We start from the raw sequence: 24,000 nt of genomic DNA on the forward strand, positions 1-24,000 counted from the left end.
ATGATTTGGAAGCATTAATATTGTTAAAGTATTCATACTACCCAAAGGGATCTATAGATTCAGTGCAATCTCTCTTGACATTCATTTTTTTATGGAATTAGGAAAACAATCCTAAAATTTGTACAGAATCCCAAAAGACCCTGAATAGTCAAAGCAATCTTCAGAAAGAGGAACAAAGCTGGAGTCGTCACTGTTCCTGATTTGAAACTGTAGTACACGGTGCTTATATTCAAAACATTTTGTTTCTGGCATAAAAACATACACATAGAGAACCCAGAATAGAGAACCTAGAAGTGGACCCAAACATAGAGTCAACTAATCTTTTTTAAGGGTTCCAAGAATACAAGGGGAAAGGATAGTCTCTCTTTAGTAAATGGTACTGGGAAACCTGAAAAATATATTATCTTGAATGTTTTGATTTTCAAATTCAATATGTAACAACTCAAAGATTAATAATTCCAGTGATTCCTTGGGTAAACTGTTTTTTCCAATAAGATCACAATTTAGTAAACTAATAATTTTGACTCTCCAAATGCTACCCTGGTGGTCTGAAAAATGTGTTTATTTATGTGCCATGGAGAATGATAGATTGATTCCAAAAGGCTAATTTTCAAAATATATGAATGTTGTGAAATTGTACCTATTTTCCCTATGTGTTTCCTAAATATATTTTAGAGGACACTTCCAGATTTTCATAATACAGAAAAAAAATTATGCTGTAATAGCCTTATGTAGGAGAATAATGGCATGGAAGCTACCTAAATGTCCATCGACAGATGAATGAATAAAGAAGATGGGATATATATATATATATATATATATATATATATATATATATATATATGTGTGTGTGTGTATAATGGAATATTAACCATAAAAAAGAATGAAGTAATGCTATTTGCAGCAACATGGATGGACCTAGAAGTTATCATACTAAGTGAAGTAAGCCAGAGGGAGACAAATATATGATACTGCTTATATGTGGTATCTAAAAAAAGAAGATACAAATGAACTTATATACAAAATAGAAATAGACTCACAGACATAGAAAACAAACTTATGGTTACCAAAGGGGAAAGGGGGGGTAAATTAGGAATTGGGATTAACATATGCACACTACTATATATAAAATAGATAACTAACAAGGACCTACTGTATAGCACAGGAAACTATACCCAATATTTTGTAATAACCTATCAGGGAAAACAATCTAGAAAAGAATCTATATATACATATTTATATGTATAACTGAATTACTTTGCTGTACACCTGAAACTAACACAACATTGCAAATCAGCTATACTTCAATTAAAAAAAAAAAAAGACTTCCTTCAGCTTTTTAAAACATTATTTAGAATTTCTTAGAACTCCCTGCTAATTCATTTCCCCAGCATGCATTTTGGATAGGAGACATCTCTCTTTTTTCTGAGTTTATACCATCATCAGGAAATTTCCATGAAAAATCAATACATCAGAACTTGTTAATAGAGCACCCTGTTTGCAGGGTCATATTCGCATGTCAGCAAGGAAAAATATTTGAGCCATGCTCAGTTGTAGAGGTTGCTGAATGAAACTGAGAAAGAAGGGACACTTTATTACACCTATTTTGAAGAAAACTCAAATGATAGCTTCTAAAGAGGTTTCAACTCTTATAATACTGATCATACTCCTGCCCTGCTGAAAGGACAATTTCTAACAAAGGGAACACGATGAGATTCTTCATCATTTCTGCTCTCACCTACACATCACATTTTACTGACACTTAAATGAGGGTCTAGGTACATAATGAGAAGTAACTTTCACACAAATACCTATTATCTGATGTTTTCAGCAGCCTTTATTGGTGGTGCACCATATCAGAATCATAAAATGCTCCATTTTGAATTATTTAACAATAAAATCAGCTCAAGCACTTTCTCAATGAGTATTTGACCGAGTTGTACTCTTGAACCTCCGGTATTAAGAATTTATTACTTCATGGGGTTTTTCCATCCGACCTTTGGACACGCTGACAGAAAATATTTTCTTACTCAGAATTGAAATCTGTCTCCCTTTTGCTTTTCTCTTGGAGGATTGAGTTTCTTGGCGTGGATTCAGTGTCAGCAGCAGTCACTGATAAGTATTGCAAAAAACCTTGTTTAATGCAACTTATTAATTCTTTGGCACCACAGGAACCAGTATTTACAAGCTTCTGCTTACTTTTTCCTGACATGACCTCGTTTTCTGAAGCATATCTTTGTGTATGAGGTAGGCCCTCAGGAGGAGAGGACATGGGCTTTCAAAGAAAATATTCTTTGGCCAGACCTCTTAATGCCACAGAACTTTCTGACTAAATCTGAAAGAATTGTGTAGTGTTCTGGTAACATCTTTCAGTAATAAAGAGATTTTTCCCTGATGGATTTTGTGAAAAGATTTTAGAAATCTTATTCATATCATAATTTACTTTTTCATATGTGGGATATACCTTTAAATCCTAGGTGATGCATCCTTTTTCAGTACTTCTAGGGAAAATGTTTCATAAGTTATGTTGCAAATAAAATAGGACCATATTAATAATGTTAAGTTGATCCCACTTTTTGGGAAATTATATACAGAAATGCTAAAAGTATAAATTATTTATGCAGCCTCATGTAACATTTTTCTTCCAAGTGTGTAGAGTTTGCTAGAATTTGCATTGAAAGGTTTTGAATAGAATCTGCTGGCTTGAAGCCTGTGGAAGCAACACTCATAGATCTGTTGCTTACTGAACAGCATACTAAATCTTATTTTACAATCTTAAGTTTCTCATGGGCTATGTTCTTCCACTGAATTCAAACATAACCATAGCTTTGTGTGTCAGCTCTTCAGCACATCCTGATGCAAAGTGATGAGCTTGGTTTCTGGTGTGAAGAATGCGTGAGTAGAGAAGGGAAGAAAAGTTTAGGTAAGGAGTATTACAAGAATGCAAGGTTCAGAAAGCAAGTCTAATTTCTTAATAAGTCCATTATTTAAATCTTACTCATTATGACTTACGTAATACTAAATGACATCTAACATTTTTGACCCTCCAAAATTACAGTAGAATATTAATATGGGTCATTAAACATTGGAAATATACTTTATATATATTATTAATATATATTATGGGTCATTTAGAAAGTGAGAGAAATTAATACATGCTATAGTAGTATCCAAAATATTTATATAATCCATGCTGAAAAGAAACAGAGAAAGAGAAAGACAGACTTGGGTTGTTGGGTTTAACTTTTTAAAATTGCTGATCGGTTGGTAAAAGAAAAAAAAAAGAGTTAGAAAAATGGTAATTATGAATGTTTTAATTCCAGTGTGTTTTATCCCTTTTCAGTCTATGGCCTATTTGAAACTGCGTGTAACTATGCTTTGGTTTGTTTTTGTCTCTGGTTTGGTTTCTTTTTGTCCTTGGTGTTGCGTATATGAGCCATTTGGGTCCTTTCTACTCATGCATACTTCCAATTCCTCCCTTCTGGCTAGAGCAGTAAAATGGAGTGAGAAAACATAGACGCTGTGTGTGTGTGTGTGTGTGTGTGCGCGTGCGTGCGTGCGTGCGTGTGTGTGTGTGTGTGTGTGTGGAGTGGGGGGGGGGTGTCGCCGTGTCTGATTTTGCAAATTTTGCCATAGCGAGGCTGTACGGATGAGGGGCTCTGAATGGGGTTGAAATCTCAGTTGTGAGGTTTATTTGCCATTTTGGAATTTGCGCAAAAGTGCTGGCTATGCTAACAGCTGCCATGCTGGTCTCTTTTTGAGAAAGTTTTAAACTACACTTGTGTGAAGCTGCAATATGAGGAAAAGTGCATTCGATTATCAGGGCAGAATTATTTTGCTAAAAACTATTCTCTAGGTAGCATACTGGATATGTGTCTTCTTATTCAGACAGTGTCTGTGTATTAATCCGGATAAACAAAAGCAATAGTTTATTCCCCTCTGATGTGTCGTTCACCCTCTAGGAATAAACTCTATGAAATGTCTTTCAAACGTGTTTTTCTCTGCTGATACAAACTTATTTTAATCATGTGTAACATTTCAAAATTGCCTTTTCTTTGCAACTGTTTCTTTTTTTTGATTTTTTTTTTAACAGTATAACATTGAACCAAATAGTTTTGCTTACTTATATTAATGATGTATGATTTTGGCTTTTATCTTCAGTAAAAAATCAATGTGTCAGCTCTGGCCAAGAAAAAGGTATGGGACCTCTTTGTAGTTCTTTGTCAGATGATTGCTTTACCTTGATTTATGCCTTTAAACTTTTTCGCATTCAGCAGAAAATATTGTGTCGGTATCTGTGAGAGCAAAGCGATATATACCAATTTATGCTCGAAGTGCAGCCTCCTTCCAGAAGTGTTTATAGAATGTATCAGCTCACAACAGATTAGGGACTCAATGCCTTCTTCCTTCTTAAACATGTCAGATTGATGATTTTGGTTCAATCCAAATTTTTATATTAAAATTTTTAGTAAAGTGTTCCTTTATTCTAGTGCTGCCCAGAATTTCGGTGTCTGAAAAGAAACTCAGTGTTCTTGGTCTTCGCAAAATTACCCCCTCTTTTATCAGGCCTGCCATTTCGAACTGCTCTAGGACGTGTATGGAAATTATTTTCAAAGCAGCATTGTCAGCTATGGCCAAACTGAAATCTGATTGTAAACTTTTTTTTTTTTTTTTTTGCGTTACGCGGGCCTCTCACTGCTGCGGCCTCTCCCGCTGCGGAGCACAGGCTCCGGACGCGCAGGCCCAGTGGCCATGGCTCACGGGCCCAGCCGCTCCGCGGCATGCGGGATCCTCCAGGACCGGGGTACGAACCCGCGTCCCCTGCATCGGCAGGCGGACTCCCAACCACTGCGCCACCAGGGAAGCCCTGATTGTAAACTTTTGAAAGCTAATTTCTTGAAATAGAATTCAAGAAATCATCTTCCAAGTAACTTTTTTTTTTTTTTTTACCCAAACACCCATTCTGGTTTGCTTTGTCATGTCATTATTTGTGTTGGAAACACAATATTTCATTGTTACCATCTTGAACTTTTTATTGAACTTAATAATGATTAGGCCCATTTTGCACTTGTGCAGAAGGTCTTCTTTACATTTTATGATATAAAGCCTTCTGCCAAGGGGAGAAAAAAAAAACATGAATAAATGTAATTCTTAAAAACGTTTAAGGTTAAAGATGTTTACTGATCCCTGAACCAGTCTCCAGGAGGATTAAGGGTGGAGAACGAAGATGGAGAAAAATTGTAAAAATGGTGAAAAATAGACGTCAGTCCCCATAATCCCAAACTTATGATCTATTGGGGAATTCTGTGAAGTTCCTAAAGCCTTTACGCTGAATATCTGACAAAGGACTTTTTTCTTCCCAGTTTCTCTGTGAGTTGCTGCCTATGGAAATTTTATTTGCATTTGGAAACTTTGAAATTTTCGGGACATTTGAGAGGTTTGTAGAGACTATGATATTTGAAATGAGGACTATTCTGGAAAATCTGGAACGTGTGTCCTTGTATATAAATACATCCTTATCAGGTATAGGCTTTTTGCATACTTCTGTGTCTCTGTGCACATGTGTATATGGGCAAATGCATATAAATATATTTTCTATTATTAGCAGGATTACTATGGCTTTCATTTGTATGTATCATAACTATGATCATCCTTTTAACTGCAGGGCCCCATTTATTGCTTCAATCAGTACAGAGCAGTCCTTCGCCCACTGTGTTCCTGGCTGTAACTTCATCTTAATTATAACACAGTCAAAAGCAATTAAAATATACTAGGAAGTGTCCAAAAAGCTAGGGGGCACCCAGGCTCTATCTTAGGATAAGGCTGTATTTTTCTTTATCAAATACGTTGTGTAACTACTTGTTTTGACCTCCAGGACTCTATTGCCCCTCCTATGTTGTTGTCCCTGACTTTCAGATCTTTGATTTGGTTACATTTTAAGATTTATTTTTGCTACTTTCCTGGCTTCTCTGCTCTCCTAGGTAGTGGCAGCTTCCTCTATAACTCTTGACATTATCTTTGCTCAGATAACTGCTAATGATCGAGGTAGGTGTATTACGTGTCATTCTATCTAAGTCAACTTTATGCATTTGGAACTACAATTCCTAGTGTTATTCTTCCATTGCAAATTATAGTGCTATACTGCTGCCACAATTTATGCGGTGCTGGAGAACTTTACATTGACTTGGAGCTACTGTTTGGTGTAAAATGAGTTAATTTTAGTTTGCGTTTTCAGTAGCTCAGATTTAAGTGGTATTTTTGGTACAATAAATTTAACTTTTACTCTGTTATAAAGTGAATTCAGGCTATTGAAGAAGATGTAATATGGACTTTAGAGTAAAATTGCTTAAGTTCAAATCCTGGCTCTGTCATTTATTAGCTGTGTAGCCTTAGGAAATCTATGTAACCTCTCTGTGCCACAGTTTCTTCACCTGTAATCAGGCATAATACTAGTACTACCTTGTATAGTTTTTTTGAAGATTACATATATTCATATATACATATATAAGACACTTATAAAAGAGCTAGGCATACGGTAATTACTCAAATGTTAGCAATAACAACAGCTTTAATGTAATAATAATAAATATGAGTTATTAAGTTTAAAAATAAAAACTGAAGTGTGACACTGAACTAGAATAACATTATATGATCTTTTTCTCCTTTCTAAATGGTTGAGGAGATAAAAGCCTTTCCCTCTATCTTTGTGCCTAATTCTTCTAAATAAATAAAGGCATTTCTCCCCTCCTGGTAGCCAGCACAGACTACCTGTTCTGTCTCTTATCTTGTAATATAATGATAGAAAGTCAAGGTAAAAATAGTACTGAAATAAGAAGGATAAAATGTAAATAATTCTGATAATTTTCAAAAAAATATTGGCACGATATTCTCAAGATGATGGTGTCCTGTAGAATAAAATTGTTCATGCATAAATTAATTAATTTTCATTAAATAGTTGTTAACAACTGTACAGAAAAGTTTAAGCATTTACATTAAGGTTAGGATCAGGAAATTGAGCTTGATATCTACTATTACTTAATAATACTATGCATATTTAATAATATTAATACTATTTTACCTTTATATTATTAAACATTATTATTTATTTTTTAAATTTTTATTGGGGTAGAGTTGATGTACAGTGTTGTGTTAGTTTCAGGTGTACAACAATGTGAATCTGTTACACATATACATATATCCACTCTTTTTAAAATTCTTTCCCTATATAGGCCACTACTAATAAGGACCTACTGTATAGCATAGGGAACTCTACTCAATACTCTGTAACAGATCCAACCTTTATAGTCACTATTCACAAAATCTCCTGACATACTCCCACTGACAGAAGGTCTGCCTATATTCAGTCCAAAGGTGGTGGCATCTGTGAATGCTGCCAAGGTGCAGGACGCTGAGCATCTTGATCAGTCTGAGTCCTGGGAAGGGGGAGAGAATTAGCTTCTCTTTTTCCCTAACTCCGTATACCTCCATGTTATATTAATAATGATTGCTCTCTAGAGGTTCCTAAACAAAAGAAAACAAAAGCAAAATGTAGCAAAAGGCAAATGTTCAAACAGACTTTGAGTGTTAATATATAGATTTTAATTTAACTTTTCAGTATCTGTCACCGAACAGAATAGATGATGTAGTTTTGATTCACTGGCCGTGAATTAGCTCTGTCCACACAAAGTTTCTCAGGACCGAAGTGCTCCTCCCCTAGCTGCTGGGACTGCTGGCAGCTAATGCCTCTCAGCTGATTCTCGCTCTAGAAATCGCATTCAAGAGAGTTGACTTGCCAAGGGGATGCCTCCCCTTGAAGACAGCCCGTATCTGCAGTATGGTCAATGCGGGCCTAAAAGCTCAGTACTCTTGCCTCAATGTAGGACAACTCTGAAGGACTGTCCCAGTTCCTGGGCTCCCTGTTGGGCTGGCTGCGGCCTCTCTTGTGACTGCATCACAGCTCAACTGCTCCCTCCACTCGGCCCTTCCTCCCTGACTCCCCTCCAGCTGTTGGTTCCACGTGAGTTCCCCAGGAAAATTTCTGTACCCAAATCTCTGTCTCATATCTGTTTTAAAGGGAATCTGCCCTGAGACCTATTTCCATGAGTTCTGGCCGTAACCCTAATTAGTCACAGAAGCCCAGAGCCAAATCATGGAGCTTCTCCATTTCTACCAAAGCTTTACCCATGTAGATATAAAACAAAATAATTAACCATGGCTAATATTAACTTAACATTCTATGTGCCAGGTGCTGTGTTTTGTATATTATCTTTTTATAATCTCCCCAAAACACTAAGGGGAGGGTTCTATTCTTTCCTGGAGAAAATAGGATTGTTCAGTAAAATGTAAACATTAGAAATAGGGTGAAGGACATAAGGGGACTTTTTGTGTTATTTTTGCATCTTTTCTGTAAGTCTAAAATGAAGTCAAAATAAAGGAATTTAAAGACATTGAGTAGTAGAACCAGGTTTTTAAGATTGCAGTGTGGCTCCAGAGTTCAAGTTCCTAAATACTAACATAAATTGCCTTTAAAGCAAAAGTCCTCTTGGACTCAAACCAGAGCAAAGTGACATGATTGTGTGCCTTTTTGCACAGAGTGAAATGGGTGTTTATCCAGGCAACAGGTAGCTAAAATATTCTGTTATGGATAAAAGTTTTATATAAATTATCAGTCTAATATTAGCCCTTAGATTATAGTTACCTGAAAAACAGGGATGGATTTCTTGTAATTTTTGCTGTATCAGCCAGAATTAAAAGCACATATGCAAGCATGAAGGTGAATTTCAGTGAATACAGTCTTGTCAATATCCAAAATGAATGAATATGTGACTCCCACTCTCTTCCCTCTTGCTTTTTCATTGTTATAAGGATAGAGTTAAATGGTTCAGGCAGTCTGCTTGTCCCCCTGCAGTTTTAGTTAGTAGCACCTTATCTTTAACACTTTGTCATCTTTAAGCTGCTGCTTATTTTTCCTCACAGACCCCAGTTCTGTGAGGATGAAGAAGAATCATTGTGTTCGAATAAGACCATTCTATTAAAAAAAACTCTCCGAGAAACTAAAAGAATTTAGCTAGAAACAAATATTCTTCCTACTTATTTCCAGCATGGTGACCCTTTGTATTTTCATCACGTGTTAGGATGAAAAATTGATTATAGTTAATATGAAGCATAGTCTAATGTAATGAAAAACGAGATTGTAACGAAAAATGAGAATAACTTGAAAGTCAATTTGCTTCAAATTGAAGCTTTGGATTAAGATGAATCAGCTTATATTCCATCATGTTTACAAAGAATTTATCTTATGTTTTTCAATTTTTTCCCTTTTCAGGGATAAAATACCTTTGTTAGAGCTTTTCCTGTTAGATTACCCGATTAGTTATGTTCAATTATTTTGAGATGGTTTTTATATGGAAGTTTCTCGTTTTGTTTTTAATAGATATACATATTAGTTATGCTGTTATGCTGAGTTTGATATATTTTGCTGTACGTGTAAGACAAATATAATTTCCCAACTTTAATTTTTAAAAATACTGGGGAAACAATGTGTTAAAATGGAAATAACCTCAAACCAGGAATTAAAATACCTGGATTCTAAAGGTTAAATTTTCCATTAAGGGACCTAGTGACTTTATGGATGTTACTTAATATTCTCATTACCTAATTTCTCATCAGAATAATGAAATAATCTATAAGTTGTTTCTAATTATAAAATTCTATAAATTCCACTTTTTCACAATTGACTGAACTCTACAATTCTTCTTGCATGTTATGAGAGTCACAAAAATCCTTCTTAAGAAACTAAAATTTAGTTTTATCATATATTAAAAAAGCTTTCCTAAACTTTTATTAAGCTACCATGAATTTCAATTATTTTTGAGCCCCTAAAGCGCATTTAAGATCATAGTTTATGTTTTTACTTTCAGATAATTCAGATTCTACTGATAGCAACAGCTCTACTATTGTATATTTTAGAGATGACCATTCGTTCCTCTCTCTCTTTTTTATTATATACTGAAAGTAAATAATGAAATAATTTCCTGATAGAAATGGAACATAAACAGCAGAATGAACTTTCTAGCATAATCTCCTTCTGTAAAATTTAACTTTTTTTCTAAAGTGCTCGTTCATGTCTGTTGATTTATCATTTGTTCACTGATATTAGGCCCTCCATTGCCCTAGGCCCTGTGCCACTTGGTGTCGATACAGACACAAATAGTAGATGGTCATCGTCCTCATGGAGCATACATTCTAAAGGGGACAAAGTGAGAAACTCAAGCAAATAATTACAATAAAAATGATTTATTTTAAAAGACATCTGACCTGGGTATGGTGATATCCAGGAAGGTGTTGTATGACTTAGGTCTTACAGTGTCTATAGGCAATAGCCCATGTTGGGGCTGGGGGTCAGGAGTAAGGAGTCACAGGAACCTATGCAGATACACACAGACGAGAAGCAGCATGCTGCTGTGAAGAACCGCTGTGCTGATGTATAATTCATGGTGCATAAGGTTTGAGGCAGAGAAAGGTAGACAGAAGCCAGGTCAGGGAATGACTCATTTGTCATGGTCACGAATGAGTACATTGACCTAGAGCTGATGGGCACCACTGAGGTTTTAATCAGTTAAGTGAAACAATCCTAAGTGACTTCTAGATACATCACTCTGTTAGTGATGTTTGAAGAACATGTTTGAAGTAGGGCTTACCATTAAAAAACTGATAATAAAATTAAAAAAATATATATATATATATACAGTTTAGTTTAGGTAGGAGGCAACCGGGGCCTAAGCTAGGAATATAAGCTAGTACAGATGGAATGAAAAGGATTCAAGAAATATTTAGAAAGTAATGCCACTGAGGCTTGCATGTGTGGTGTGAATGATGGGGAGTAATCAAAAGTAATTCATGATTCTGGTGGGAACAACAACAAGAGCCATCTGTTGAAATATAGAACAGAGGGTGAAAGAGAGGGAGTTTTAGGGAGAAAGATGAGTTGTTTAAAGACATTTTAAAACTTTGAGGGACGTCAAAGTAGAAAGGCTCAGCCAGTGGTTGGGGGAAAAAAGAAAAACAGTCTGAAGTTTAGGGAAGTATGGATTGAAGGGAGGTTTGGGATAATCAACATATCAGTAGTGGTTGAAAATAGAGGATTGATTCGTCCAGGGAGGGTGTTTAAAGTGGGAAAACCAAAGAGCAGACTTAGGTGACTCATCATTGTACTTAAATAGTACTTAATGTATGGAGATATTCTTGAAAGATGCACATCTGCATCTCTTATAATACAAAGGAAAAAATTTCCCAGTTCCCACTTAAGGACACCTGGGCACCACTTCTCACTCTCTCAGCCCCACCTTTTACTTTAGCTCCTGCTGTAACAGTTCTGTGCAGGCTTCCACCTCGGGCTTGGACCACTTGGTGCAGGTGTGATAGGACAACACTTGCCTGGGCCTGCCCACAACCCACGGGCTTCTGTCACTTAAGAGGTGGGATATTCCTGCAGGTGCAGCCCTGAAGTGTGGGGAAGTTCATGCCCTGGGGGCTCACCCATGACCAGTAGGGGATGAAGCCCTTCCCTCCTCCCAGATTGATGGTTCTTAGACTATTCCATAGAGCTTCTCAAAAGGCCCATTAGGTTGCATCACAGTGATAGCCAAGTTGATAAGTCATCCTTATAAGCAGCCTTGCTTCCTTCCATGTTTCACTCTGCCCCTCATTCTTTCTTCCTGAGTTAACTTCTCAACATATGTCCTTTCAGTATTTAACCTTATATTAGGTAAAATACATTGATATTCTATTTATATCTCCAAAACCTAGACTCCTGCCTCTAAAACCACCAAAAGCACATAAAATGGAAGGTTACTATATAGAAAATCTGGCTTTACAGGTTAAGCTATAATTTTCAAAAATACTTTAAATCTTATCACGGTTATACCTTTCCTTTTTGTAAGCTTCACCTAAAAGAAGGGCTCACCCAAGGTTATACTTAAGAGTAGAGTACATAAAATATATTTTGCATTTCAAAAGTTTATCTAAGACTTTTAAAATTGAGAGCATCTACAAATATTCCTAACACAGTTTTTTTCTGGTTTTGGATCTAAATTGAACACACAACTTTTTAACTTTGATAGAAAGGAAATAAGTTTTTGAAAAAAGGCAAGTTCAAAACAGTTTAGCCTAAATTATTCAGGATTAAGTGATTTAAGATATTTTTATATTTTTAAATTATTTACTTAAAAAATGAAAGGCTGTGAAAGGACCTTTCGATTGTTATTGATTCTGACAGTCAAAACAGTTTTAATCTATACCAGGGGTTTGCAAACTTTTCTCGTCAAGAGCAAGGTAGTAAATATTTTAGGCACCATGAGCCATAGAGTTGCTCTACTCAACAGAGTCATGGCAGAATAAAGGCAACTTAGAGACTTAAAAAAAAATTGAGAGAAAAAAAATTGGTATGGCTGTGTTCCAATTGAGAAAACAAACTTTTTTTTTTAATGAATGAAGCTTCCAATTAAAGAAAAAAAACTTTATGACTTTGTTGAACCCTGATCTTTACAATATGCCACTATGGATTCCACAAGATCATTATATTCTTTCAATATTATAATAGAAATAGGATTATTGTTGTTGTTGATCTTAGAAGTTGTATGTCATCCTTAGACATGATTCTTTGTTTTGTTTTTGTTTTTCTCATGTTGCCACATTACCAATTACCAGTTTGAACATAACTTTTGAATATTTCCAAGCATTATGATTTGTTTAGGTTTGTTTAAAAGGCTGCATAATTAGAAAACACTTTCAGGCCTTTTTTCTCTTACCCTGTAGACAGATCACACTGATTATTAACTGAAAGGTATATTGGGAATTGTATCAACTCTTCCCAATCATCTAGGTTTAGGAATACATACTAAAAACAAGCTTGGAATACAAAGGGTCTTCTGCCGACCCAGAAGGCTAGGATGCGAAGTAATGGTTTTCTGATGAGGTGAAAACAAAATATATGTTTTCCAAAGGCTTAATAGAAGAGGCTGAAAAGAGGTCACTCACACAAGGATGGAGGAGATGCAAAAGAGCATGAAAGTGAGGGTTTGACAGGGCAACCTTATTTTTAACTCTCAGATTCTTATGAATTATATGGAAGTGAATGTCCTATCCTCAAATTACGCCAAAGGAAACACTTTTAATAATCTGTATGGTATGACTTTCCATTCTCCTATCTAAAACTCTGTCCAAAACTGTCTAGTTTTTAAAGAATAGTCTCTTTAACCCAAGGTTTAAGATGTTAGGTGATATTGATTTTTGTATTACCACATCACACCATGACATTTGTACACATTGACTTACTACATTTATTCCTCTATTCACTGCTTCCTCAGGTGCCTTACCTTCCCTTGCTTACTTAGATAATTTTATGTAAAATTAATTTTTAAGAGATTAGTGAGAGGTGAAACTTTGGTTTCCATGGGATTCAAAATTAGGAGGGCTTCAGGGCTAATGACTTTTGTTTTTAAAGGCCGTTGCTTACTTGCATTTTCTACAGAACCAGCAGATATGTCAACGTGCAATTCAGAAAGCAAACTGTTTTATATGTATATTTAGATTTTAGATTTACTTTGAGACTTAATTATTGCAAAGTTCATCTACCTACCAGAAAAAAAGTAGACTAATGGTTTTGTGTCTTGGTCTCTTTAACACCTGTTGAAAACGTTGTGTCCTTGGGTGTGAGTTAAGAACAAGGACAGCTGTCCCTGTCCTGTGCATGCCTGTCTGTACCTCCTGCAGAGGCCCCCCTGAACCAGGACAGTGAGGACAGGGCAGTGAGGATGGTATCTCAACTGATTTTCATTGCATTAGGGTAACTGTTGATTTCTATCCGTGAACTTGCAGCATTGCCCAGCATACCTTTTAAAATCCTGGAGATGAGAAGCAGGTTTAAATGAAGTCTGTACTAAGTGGCTTGCATATTGTGCTAGTTTTAATATTCTTTCAACATTGAAATATTGCCGTTAAAGGAGGCTTATATTCTGCATAAGCCTGAGTGCTGAGAGCTCACTGTGAGATGCGGTATTATTTTTAGGTATAGAAGAGGTGATGGTAGACACCTAGAGGAATAGATTCTTAGGAAGTAGAAAGAGAGGGCGTATCAAAATTGAAAATAATTTTCTCTCAAGGCTTCAGTTGATATACAGGAGGCTACAAGATAAAACTAAAGATCTCCAGAGTTTAGGAAAAAGACAGCAAACTTTTCCTTTTGAGAAACAAATCTGTGCGTAATGACGTTCTCCTGGTAGCACTGAGTAGACAGAATCTGGTTTAAGACGCATTCATATACTATGTCTTATCTCAGTTATTAGGTAGAATACTTTTTATCTCTAAAGCGTGTGTGTGTGTGTGTGTGTGTGTGTGTATGTATGTATGTGTAAAGTGTCTAAGTTATCTAGCGAGGGATTTTATTTCTCTAGGAATCCACTTTATCCTTTCAAACACAACATTAGGATTAGACTAGTAGTTCTCAAATGTTCCTAATTATCAGAACCACCTGGAGCATTTAAAAAAAAATACAGATTCTCAATCTTTACATGTACTATATATCAGAAGCCCCAGAGGAGATTCCTAAGAACCTGCATTTTTAATAAAAACCCTTGGTGATTCTGATGGTAAGACAAGTTTAGGAAATATTAAATGATATCTAAATTAGGTGTCACAGTTATTTCATGTCTGAATTTATTTTAAAAATACCTGGAGATGTACTGTAAGTGTGACTATTCATTCAAGCTTATCTCTTAAATGGCATCAAGAGGCCTATTTTCTCTCTTAAACTGTATTTAAAAACACCAACTTAAATGTAGTTAATAGAAGATAGCTGATTCAATGCAATCACTATCAAACTACCAATGGCATTTTTCATGGAACTAGAACAAAAAATTTCACAATTTGTATGGAAACACAAAAGACCTCGAATAGCCAAAGCAATCTTGAGAAAGAAAAATGGAGCTATAGGAATCAGGCTCCCTGTCTTCAGACTATACTACAAAGCTACAGTAATCAAGACAGTATGGCACTGGCACAAAAATAGAAATATAGATCAATGGAACAGGATAGAAAGCCCAGAGATAACCCCATGCACATATGGTCACCTTATCTTTGATAAAGGAGGCACGAATATACACTGGAGAAAGGACAGCCTCTTCAATAAGTGGTGCGGGGAAAACTGGATAACTACATGTAGAAGAATGAAATTAGGACACTCCCTAACACCATACACAAAAATAAACTCAAAATGGATTAAAGACCTAAATGTAAAGCCAGACACCATCAAACTCTTAGAGGAAAACATAGGCAGAACACTCTATGATATAAATCACAGCAAGATCCTTTTTGACCCACATTCTAGTGAAATGGAAATAAGAACAAAAATAAACAAATGGGACCTAATGAAACTTAAAAGCTTTTGCACAGCAAAAGAAACCATAAACAAGACAAAAAGACAACCCTCAGAATGGGAGGAAATATTTGCAAATGAAGCAACTGACAAAGAGTTAATCTCCAAAACGTACAAGGAACATATGCAGCTCAACATCAAAAAACCAAACAACCCAATCCAAAAATGGGCAGAAGACCTAAATAGACATTTCTCCAAAGAAGATATATAGATTGCCAACAAACACGTGAAAGAATGCTCAACATCATTAATCATTAGAGAAATGCAAATCAAAACTACAGTGCGATATCATCTCACACCAGTCAGAATGGCCATCATCAAAATATTTACAAACAATAAATGCTGGAGAGGGTGTGGAGAAAAGGGAACCCTCTTGCACTGTTGGTGGGAATTTAAATTGATACAGCCACTATGGAAAGCAGTATGGAGGTTCCTTAAAAAACTAAAAATAGAACTACCATACAACCCAGCAATCCAACTACTGGGCATATACCCTGAGAAAACCATAATTCAAAAAGAGTCATGTACCAAAAATGTTCATTGCAGCTGTATTTACAATAGCCAGGACATGGAAGCAACCTAAGTGTCCATCAACAGGTGAATGTATAAAGATGTGGCACATATATACAATGGAGTATTACTCAACCATGAAAAGAATGAAACTGTTATTTGTAGTGAGGTGGATGGACCTACAGGCTGTCATACAAAGTGAAGTAATTCAGAAAGAGAAGAACTAATACCATATGCTAATACATGTATATGGAATCTAAAAAAAAAAAGAAAAGAAAATGGTCAGAAGAACCTAGGGGCAAGATGGGAATAAAGATGCAGACCTACTAGAGAATGGACTTGAGGATACGGGGAGGGGGAAGGGTAAGTTGGGACGAAGTGAGAGAGTGGCATGGACATATATACACTACCAAACGTAAAATAGATAGCTAGTGGGAAGCAGCTGCATAGCACAGGGAGATCAGCTCAGTGCTTTGTGACCACCTAGAGGGGTGGGATAGGGAGGGTGGGAGGGAGGGAGATGCAAGAGGGAAGAAATATGGGGACATATGTATATGTATAACTGATTCACTTTGTTATAAAGCAGAAAGTAACACACTTTTGTAAAGCAATTATACTCTAATAAAGAAGTTAAAAAAATCCTATTATATCATATTGCATCATTTTAAAATAATAAAAACACAGTTTTCCAAACTTTAAAGTCAATAATTTTAAATGTGCATCCCTTTTCTCTCTCTATATTGATCAGGCTTTTTTCAATTAAATGTATCTTTGTAACCTCCAATCAAATAGGTTCCGTAGGGAAATTGAGAACTATTTATTTGTCTTCATCACATAATAGATGAGATGTGAAATGGGTCATGTGCTATATGAGTCCTTGGAAGATGCTTTAAAATAACGTGAGTTTGTAGAGTTTCACGTAGCAAATTAATTTCAAATTGATCAACATTATCCCTTTTTTTTTTTTTTTTAACATTTATCCCTTTTAAAATCCACTTAGGCAAGTTCCACAAAGGCACTGTGAAGAATTAGAGGGGGAAAAAACTCACCCAAATTTTGGCCCTTCCTGTACATCTAAAATGGCTTAGAGAAGAAAGTAGCAGACATAATCTTTGTGACTTGCCAACCCTTTAAAACCATGGAAAGCAAATCAATCTAATATGACCTGAATAACTCAGAGATAATTTTTTTAGGTTTCTTTCATTCAAGATGAATAACAAAATTCTGTCTAAATAAAGAAACCTGAATGAAATTTTCAGTGACCTTATTTCTTCAACCACATCCTTCCCTCCTTGATTTTTTTTTTCCTTTTTTTAAATCTCTACTCTCGGACTTCCCTGGTGGTGCAGTGGATAAGAATCTGCCTGCCAGTGTAGGGGACAATGGTTCGATCCCTGGTCTGGGAAGATCCCACATGCCGTGGAGCAACTAAGCCCATGCGCCACAACTACTGAGCCTGTGCTCTTAATCCTGCTCTCTAGAGCCTGCGTGCTGCAACTACTGAGCCCGCACACCTCGAGCCCATGCTCTGCAACAAGAGAAGCCACCGCATTGAGAAGCCTGTGCACCGCAACAAAGAGTAGCCCCCACTTGCCGCAACTAGAGAAAAGCCCACGTGCAGCAATGAAGACCCAACGCAGCCAAAAATAAATAAATAAATTTATTAAAAAAAAAAAAAAAACAATCTCTACTCTTAATATAGCAGAAGCTCTGATGGGAAAAGATCTTGTCGGTAGAAAAGGACCTGGGCTAACAGCAGCTGAGTGGCCATCTCTGAGAGACTCTAACAAGTTACACTCATTCAGTTCAGAATAGTATAAAATGAGGTATAAGAGGAAAGGAGGCTGAATTTAGATAAACGTTTCAATTTACACATACATGAAGGGATCATCATACTCCTACAAATTAAATATATCAGCCATGTAGCACTGTCCAGCTTCCCCATTGGGAGACGGTTCTCCATGCATTTCTTGTGTCCTGCATTATTCAGCTTCTGAGCAAAGGATGTATTGCATGGAGTCTACCCTGAGACATTTGCTTACATTCTGGAGTAATTTACCTACCTACTGCCCCTCCCCTTCCTTCCCTCTTGCTTCACCTCCTCCTTTTCCTCCTCCCTCTCCCTCAGATGTGCCAGCAGCCTATAACAGCTAGAAATTCCTAATGTTGGGGTTCTTCTTCTATGGTGCAACCCATTACTCATGCAGGGAAACATCTGGCACTTATGTTTCCCTGTGGGAAGTGGGGAACCAGTGGAAGATATTTCTCTGGCTGATGAGTTTTGCTATCTCTGTAAATCAAGGATCTTGTGTCTTCTGCCAGTAAATGTATATGAAACAGTGGCAGGCTGACGTTAGCTTGCGAGTAGGGTAAAGTCTCAGACCCTTCGTGGTTTCTGACCTAACTAGTATGCAAAAGGAATTGCAAACCCAAGTGCCCCTGGAAGCAAGGGTTGTGAATTAAGAGAAGCAGTTCAGGTGTAAAATAATTAATGGCAACTGACACTCCGCCTTAGAGTTAGGTGTGATAGGGAGTAATGGGGATTGTGGCAACTACAGGCAGTATCTTCTTGTGAAATATCCTCCTCTAAAAGTACTTGGCAAACTATTCTACTTGAAAGCACTGTTTGCGTTAAACTAAACTCATGGGAATTGGGTCATCACCATTTAGTCTCTTCTGTCGTTGATGGTGAGAAACTCCAGACTTTTTTCCTGCTTGGTAACCAAGGAAACAGTTGGCACAATACCAAAGTAGACACTCAAAGAAAAAAAATTCTTAGCAATCCATATATTGTAAAGCCTGGCATTAGCGAAGAAGAAATACAGTATTTTTTTTTTCAGATATATACCCAGGAATGGAATTGCTGGGTCATATGGTAGTTCTATTTTTAGTTTTTTGAGAAACCTCCATACTGTTTCCCACAGTGACTGCACCAATTTACTTTCCCACAAACAGTGTAGGACGGTTCCCTTTTCATTGCGTCCTCACCAGCATTTATTTGTGTTCTTTTTGATGATAGCCATTCTAACAGGTATGAGGTGATATCTCCTTGTGGTTTCGATTTGCATTTTCCTGATGCTTAGTGATGTTGAGCATCTTTTCATGTGCCTTTTGGCCATCTGCATTTCCTCTTTGAAAAATTCAGTTCTTCTGCCCATTTTTTAATTGGGTTATTTGTTTTACTGTTGTTGAGTTGTATGAGCTGTTTATATACATTGGATATTAACCCGTGATAGGTCACATCATTTACAAATATTTTCTCCCATTCAGTAGGCTGTCTTTTCATTTTGTCCGTGGTTTCCTTTGCTTTCAAAAGCTTTTAAGTTTAATTAGGTCCCATTTGTTTATTTTTTATTGTCTTTGTTTTAGGAGACGGATCCAAAAAAAATATTGCTACGATTTTTTGTCGAAGAGTGTTCTGCCTATATTTTCCTCTAGGAGTTTTATGGTTTCTGGTCTTAGATTTAGGTGCTTAATCCATTTTGAGTTTATATAGGGAGTTAGAGAATGTTGTGATTTCATTCTTTTATATGTAGCTCTCCAGTTTTCCAGTACCACTTATTGAAGAAACTGTCTTTACCTCTTTTGTCATAGATTAATTGACCATAAATGCATGGGTTTATCTCTGCCAAACCATTTTCCAAAGTGGCTGTACCATTTTGGATTCCCATCAGTAATGCATTGGAGTTCCAGTTGCTCCACATAGGATACATGCTTTTTATACATTCTAAAAACAATTCCTTTCTTTCAAGTCTTTCTGAAGATGTGTTATATTAAAAATTGGTATATTATGCTGGAATTTCATATTTTTTTCCAAACACAGGTTGGTTAGGTGGCAGCCTGAGTCAATTCCATTTTTCTTTCTTATGAGTTAATAGAGACTATTTTATTTGTAAGTGTGTATATATATGTGTGTGTTAATTATATATATGTTAGGAAATTGAAGATATTTTGGTAAAAATTATGATTAAATTCTGTCTTACATATGTATGATAATAGTTTTCATATCATTTAAATATTTTGATGAATAATTCAAAGTTTCCTAAATATAGAAAAAAAATCTGTTAAGTCTTTAGAGCCTTATTTATATTATAGTCTTTGGTTATATTAGAACTAATATTTCCAAGGTAGTTGACAAGGCCACTCCATCTTTATTTGGAGCATGCACCAGCCCATGAGAACAACTTAGAGTAGCTGGATTACTTTAGAAAACTTCCACGGCAATAGTAGTTCTAATGTAAGTAGAATTGGCCTCTGCAGATAATGCAGGTCATTCAGACCAAACTGGAATTTTCCGTTGCCCTTTAAGTCATTCAGTAAGGTGCTAATGAAACTTAAGAGTAAAATTTGGCGTCCCTAATGTCTAGAGTGGCAATACTGCCTCACATACAATAACATTAGTGTTTTAATACCCTTCCATTTATTGGAAAAACACCAAAAATGAAAGTGGATTTTCCAGAAGAGACACACTTGGGTTTGCTCTTTTTTTGTGACTAGTTTCTTAGGGTAATTTGCAAAACTTTTTGCAAGGCTAAATTAAATACAGGGCAGAAGTAAAATTGAACTTCAGCATTCATAACTTTTTCTCAAGATGTGATATGTTATCAGGTAGGCTTTTTTTTAATGGCTGACTTAATTAAATATTCAAAAGAGGCTGAGATTGCAGTTATATATGTAAATTGACATTTTTTTAGTATCTCAGCTTGAAATTATTGTTCACTCTTTCTCAAGAATGCTACCATTTAGAGACTAGAAAATTGAAGATATTTTGGTTAAAAAATTGTAATTAAATTGTGTCTTAGAGCAAGACCCAACTGTCACTGCCTTGGATTATTTCCGTGTCTTCCCTTTGGCAATGAATGCTAGTAGAAGCAATATCAAAATGCTTATCATGTAATATGAAGTAAACTCCAATACAAATACTCCTTGTGCAGACAACATCCACTCAGAAATGCTGCTCACCTGGTGTAGACCATAAATGAGAAAATTTGTAACTTTCACAAATGGCTAATTCTTTAACTTGTGACCATATAAAGACAACAAAAGGAATGCTTTGGAACAGTTAAGTCCACCTACACGCTCAAATGGAGCTATGTATGTGTATATATCCCTAAAGTTAGCTTACAGATATTTATATGTACAGGTATGCTTTTCATAGACTTGAGATTCTTTTATATCAATTTTCTATCCCTTCTCATGAATAAACTAAGATAATCATGAGCAGTGTAGTCACGTTGGTAGTGTTCATTTTTATTTATCCTAGTTTTTCCTTTTTCTTGCATCTTCTGAGCTTTTTATTACCATGTCCTGTATTGTATTGGGATAGACAAATATTGATCCAAAGAATGTATTTGTAATTAATTAGTGTATTAGTTATTAATCAGTCCTTGCTTACATCTTTTCCCTATTGTTCACCCAACTGCAGTCTTTTTTCCCTATAAAACAGAAGATATTTTATTACAGTATGTTCTGCCAAATTCTGACTGCTGGCTTTTTGTTTATTAGAATAATTGTATGATTTTGTACTGAGTATTCTTTTTGTGTTTTTGTTTTCTCTGCTTATTTCTTTTAATCATGCTGGTGGTGAAAAGAAGGGTGCATTTTATATTTGCGGTGACCCATTTTAAAGCAGTAGGAGACTGCCTGTTCCCCAGGCAGTATTAGGTGAACTATATTTGCCCATTAATTAAATGAATAAACCTTTTCCAAATTGAGTCATTTCCTCAGTGACAAATAAAGGAGCAAATTCTGGTAGTTCTCAAGAAAACCTAGAAAGTTGGTGGAAGATGTCAAGAGGCTTAAGGTCAGTAATTTGACCTTTTAATTATCTTCTTTAATTAGGAATAAATAATGTATGAAACAACTTTTAATGGAGGATAGAATTTGAAAAATGAAATAAAATTTCAACTTCCACATACAGCATTTGTGAGGAAAAATGAAACAGAAACATATATTCATGTAATAGTGGAAAAAAGGAATGTGTTTTTTAAGTTTGAGTTTGCTTAATGTTCTTCATTATTAAATTATAGCAGGATTCCTAGTAAGTATGCAGCATATTTGCATGAGTATTAAAATAATTCATCATGATTAATTCTTTTATAGTAAATCTCAGCCCTAATCACAATCTGCCGTATACTATAGTGGTTTGTCAGTATTTCACATTTTACTGGAGTTTCAGTGGAACTGCAGCTCCTGTAAGCACCGATGTCATCTGAGTTCACTGTGATTAATGAGGTTCTGAAGGAGATCTAATAACGATTAGCCAGTTCCATAAAATGTTACAGAATACGGTCGACGGGAGAAAAATTTTAAAGCTCTTCAAAATGTGCATTGTAGGGAGTACCTCTGGCAACAAATTTGGTTTCTTGAAGGATGAAGAGGTTTAACCTTGGAAACAGCTGAACTACTGGGGCAACGGTGGGAAAAGATTCCGTAGTTTGCCTTCAGATACTTAAAGGCTCAGAAAAAAGCAGGACCAGTCTGGAATTAATGGTTGAAAGTTAAAAGGAAGTAGATATCAATCTGATATGCTGAAATTTCAAAAAATCAATACTCACCAGAAACAGCATGGGCTTCGTGGATTTAATGGGCCCAGTATGGTGTGGAGCTTCCTATTACTGGAAGTATTCAGGTAGAGATAAGATACCTACTTATGGAGACTTTTGCAAACTATGTTTTTAATGGTTCAGAAGAGAGTTTTCTTTAGGTAAATTCTGAATTCCTTTTCAACCATGAGTTTCCAGAAATTAATTTCCTTCACAGTATTAACAAATTTCTTATATTGTTCTTAGATTTCAGTGGAAGCTTCAGTGGGAGATGGCTTCACTGGAGACATTGCAATTGATGATTTGTCATTTATGGACTGCACCCTCTACCCTGGTAAGGAAGGATATTTTAGTATATGAGTGTTTTCAAACCTGTTTACTTGAAACAACTGCCAAGGAAATCAATATTTCATTTCCAGAAATATTCAAAAATACTCTCAGTTCTATTCTATTCTACTAATCTATTAACCCTGGAAAAGGTTGTGAATCTTTTCTAGTAATTAGTCTAAAATCTTTGCAAACATAGTAAAGAGGTTTGAATCAGTTGTGTTTGTGTCTTATCATATGCAAAATATTAGGAAATCGTGTCTGAAGTTAAACTGTAATTCCATCATATTTGGGGGGTTATAAGAACAGAATTGGTTGCCTTATAATCACATTGTTTTGGAGACTTTAATAACCTCTCAGGTACCTTCAGTGATGTTTTACTCTCGGGCTGCACTTTAAATATTCCTAAGGATTGTTGCCAGCCATTTCCCTTCCAAGTTATGGACTTCTTTCCATTAAAAATCTAATACATATCTTCCAGATTTATATCTCCATCCTCAACCTTTCACCTGAACTCCTGACTTAGATACTAACCACCTACTCAACATCCAAACTTAGATGTACTAGGCATCTCAAAGATAACTAGGGAAAATAACCTAAAACAAACACACCCCAGGGGAAACTCATTCTAGGCAGTGCATAATGATCTAAAAGGGCTGAAATTCAAACTCCTGGGACTGAGGTTGTAGACTCTTTAATTGCATGACAAGAGAAAGCACAGTCTCCTTCCTAGAGTGATCAGAGGCTGGATAATTTAAAAATCAATCACAATAATCCATGTGGAGAGCACTTTCAAGTGCTGAAAACTTAACCTGCAGCCCTGGTCCATCACAGTGTAGCGTTATTGGTCAGAGGAGTACCAGCCTCTCCCCAGACATAATCAGAGGGCTGGATTCCAGTTCTTTCTGCTGTAGCTAATGTCATACCTCTGATTCTCCACCTCATCATTCTGGCAGAATTAATTACCATTCTCTGTGCAGTGGTTTCTATGAAACTCTGCAGAAAGCCAAATGCTTCTCTGGAAAGCCAGCAGAAGGAAATCAGAATTCAACAAGTTTACCTTTATCCCTCAGTGTCTAAAAGTAAATTCTTGATGACCCATTGCTCCCTCAATCCGATCATTCTTGCACGCCTCCCTGTCTCAGTAAATGATAGTTTATCTCCAGTTGCTTCTTCATCAACAAA

At 36.0% G+C, this 24,000-nt stretch overlaps 1 protein-coding gene across 1 annotated transcript in view; it reads left to right on the forward strand.

Annotated features, from left to right (window-relative positions):
- Positions 1 to 24,000, forward strand: part of MALRD1 (MAM and LDL receptor class A domain containing 1) — a 593,611-nt gene that overhangs the window by 173,528 nt on the left and 396,083 nt on the right. Inside the window, exon 20 of the mRNA XM_060003111.1 lies at positions 22,735 to 22,822. Within this exon, the coding sequence (XP_059859094.1) occupies positions 22,735 to 22,822 (88 nt within the window). The remainder of the gene's footprint in view (positions 1 to 22,734; positions 22,823 to 24,000) is intronic.

This window comes from Delphinus delphis, chromosome 2, assembly GCF_949987515.2.
Source record: "Delphinus delphis chromosome 2, mDelDel1.2, whole genome shotgun sequence".
In the NCBI taxonomy this organism is placed as follows: domain Eukaryota; kingdom Metazoa; phylum Chordata; class Mammalia; order Artiodactyla; family Delphinidae; genus Delphinus; species Delphinus delphis.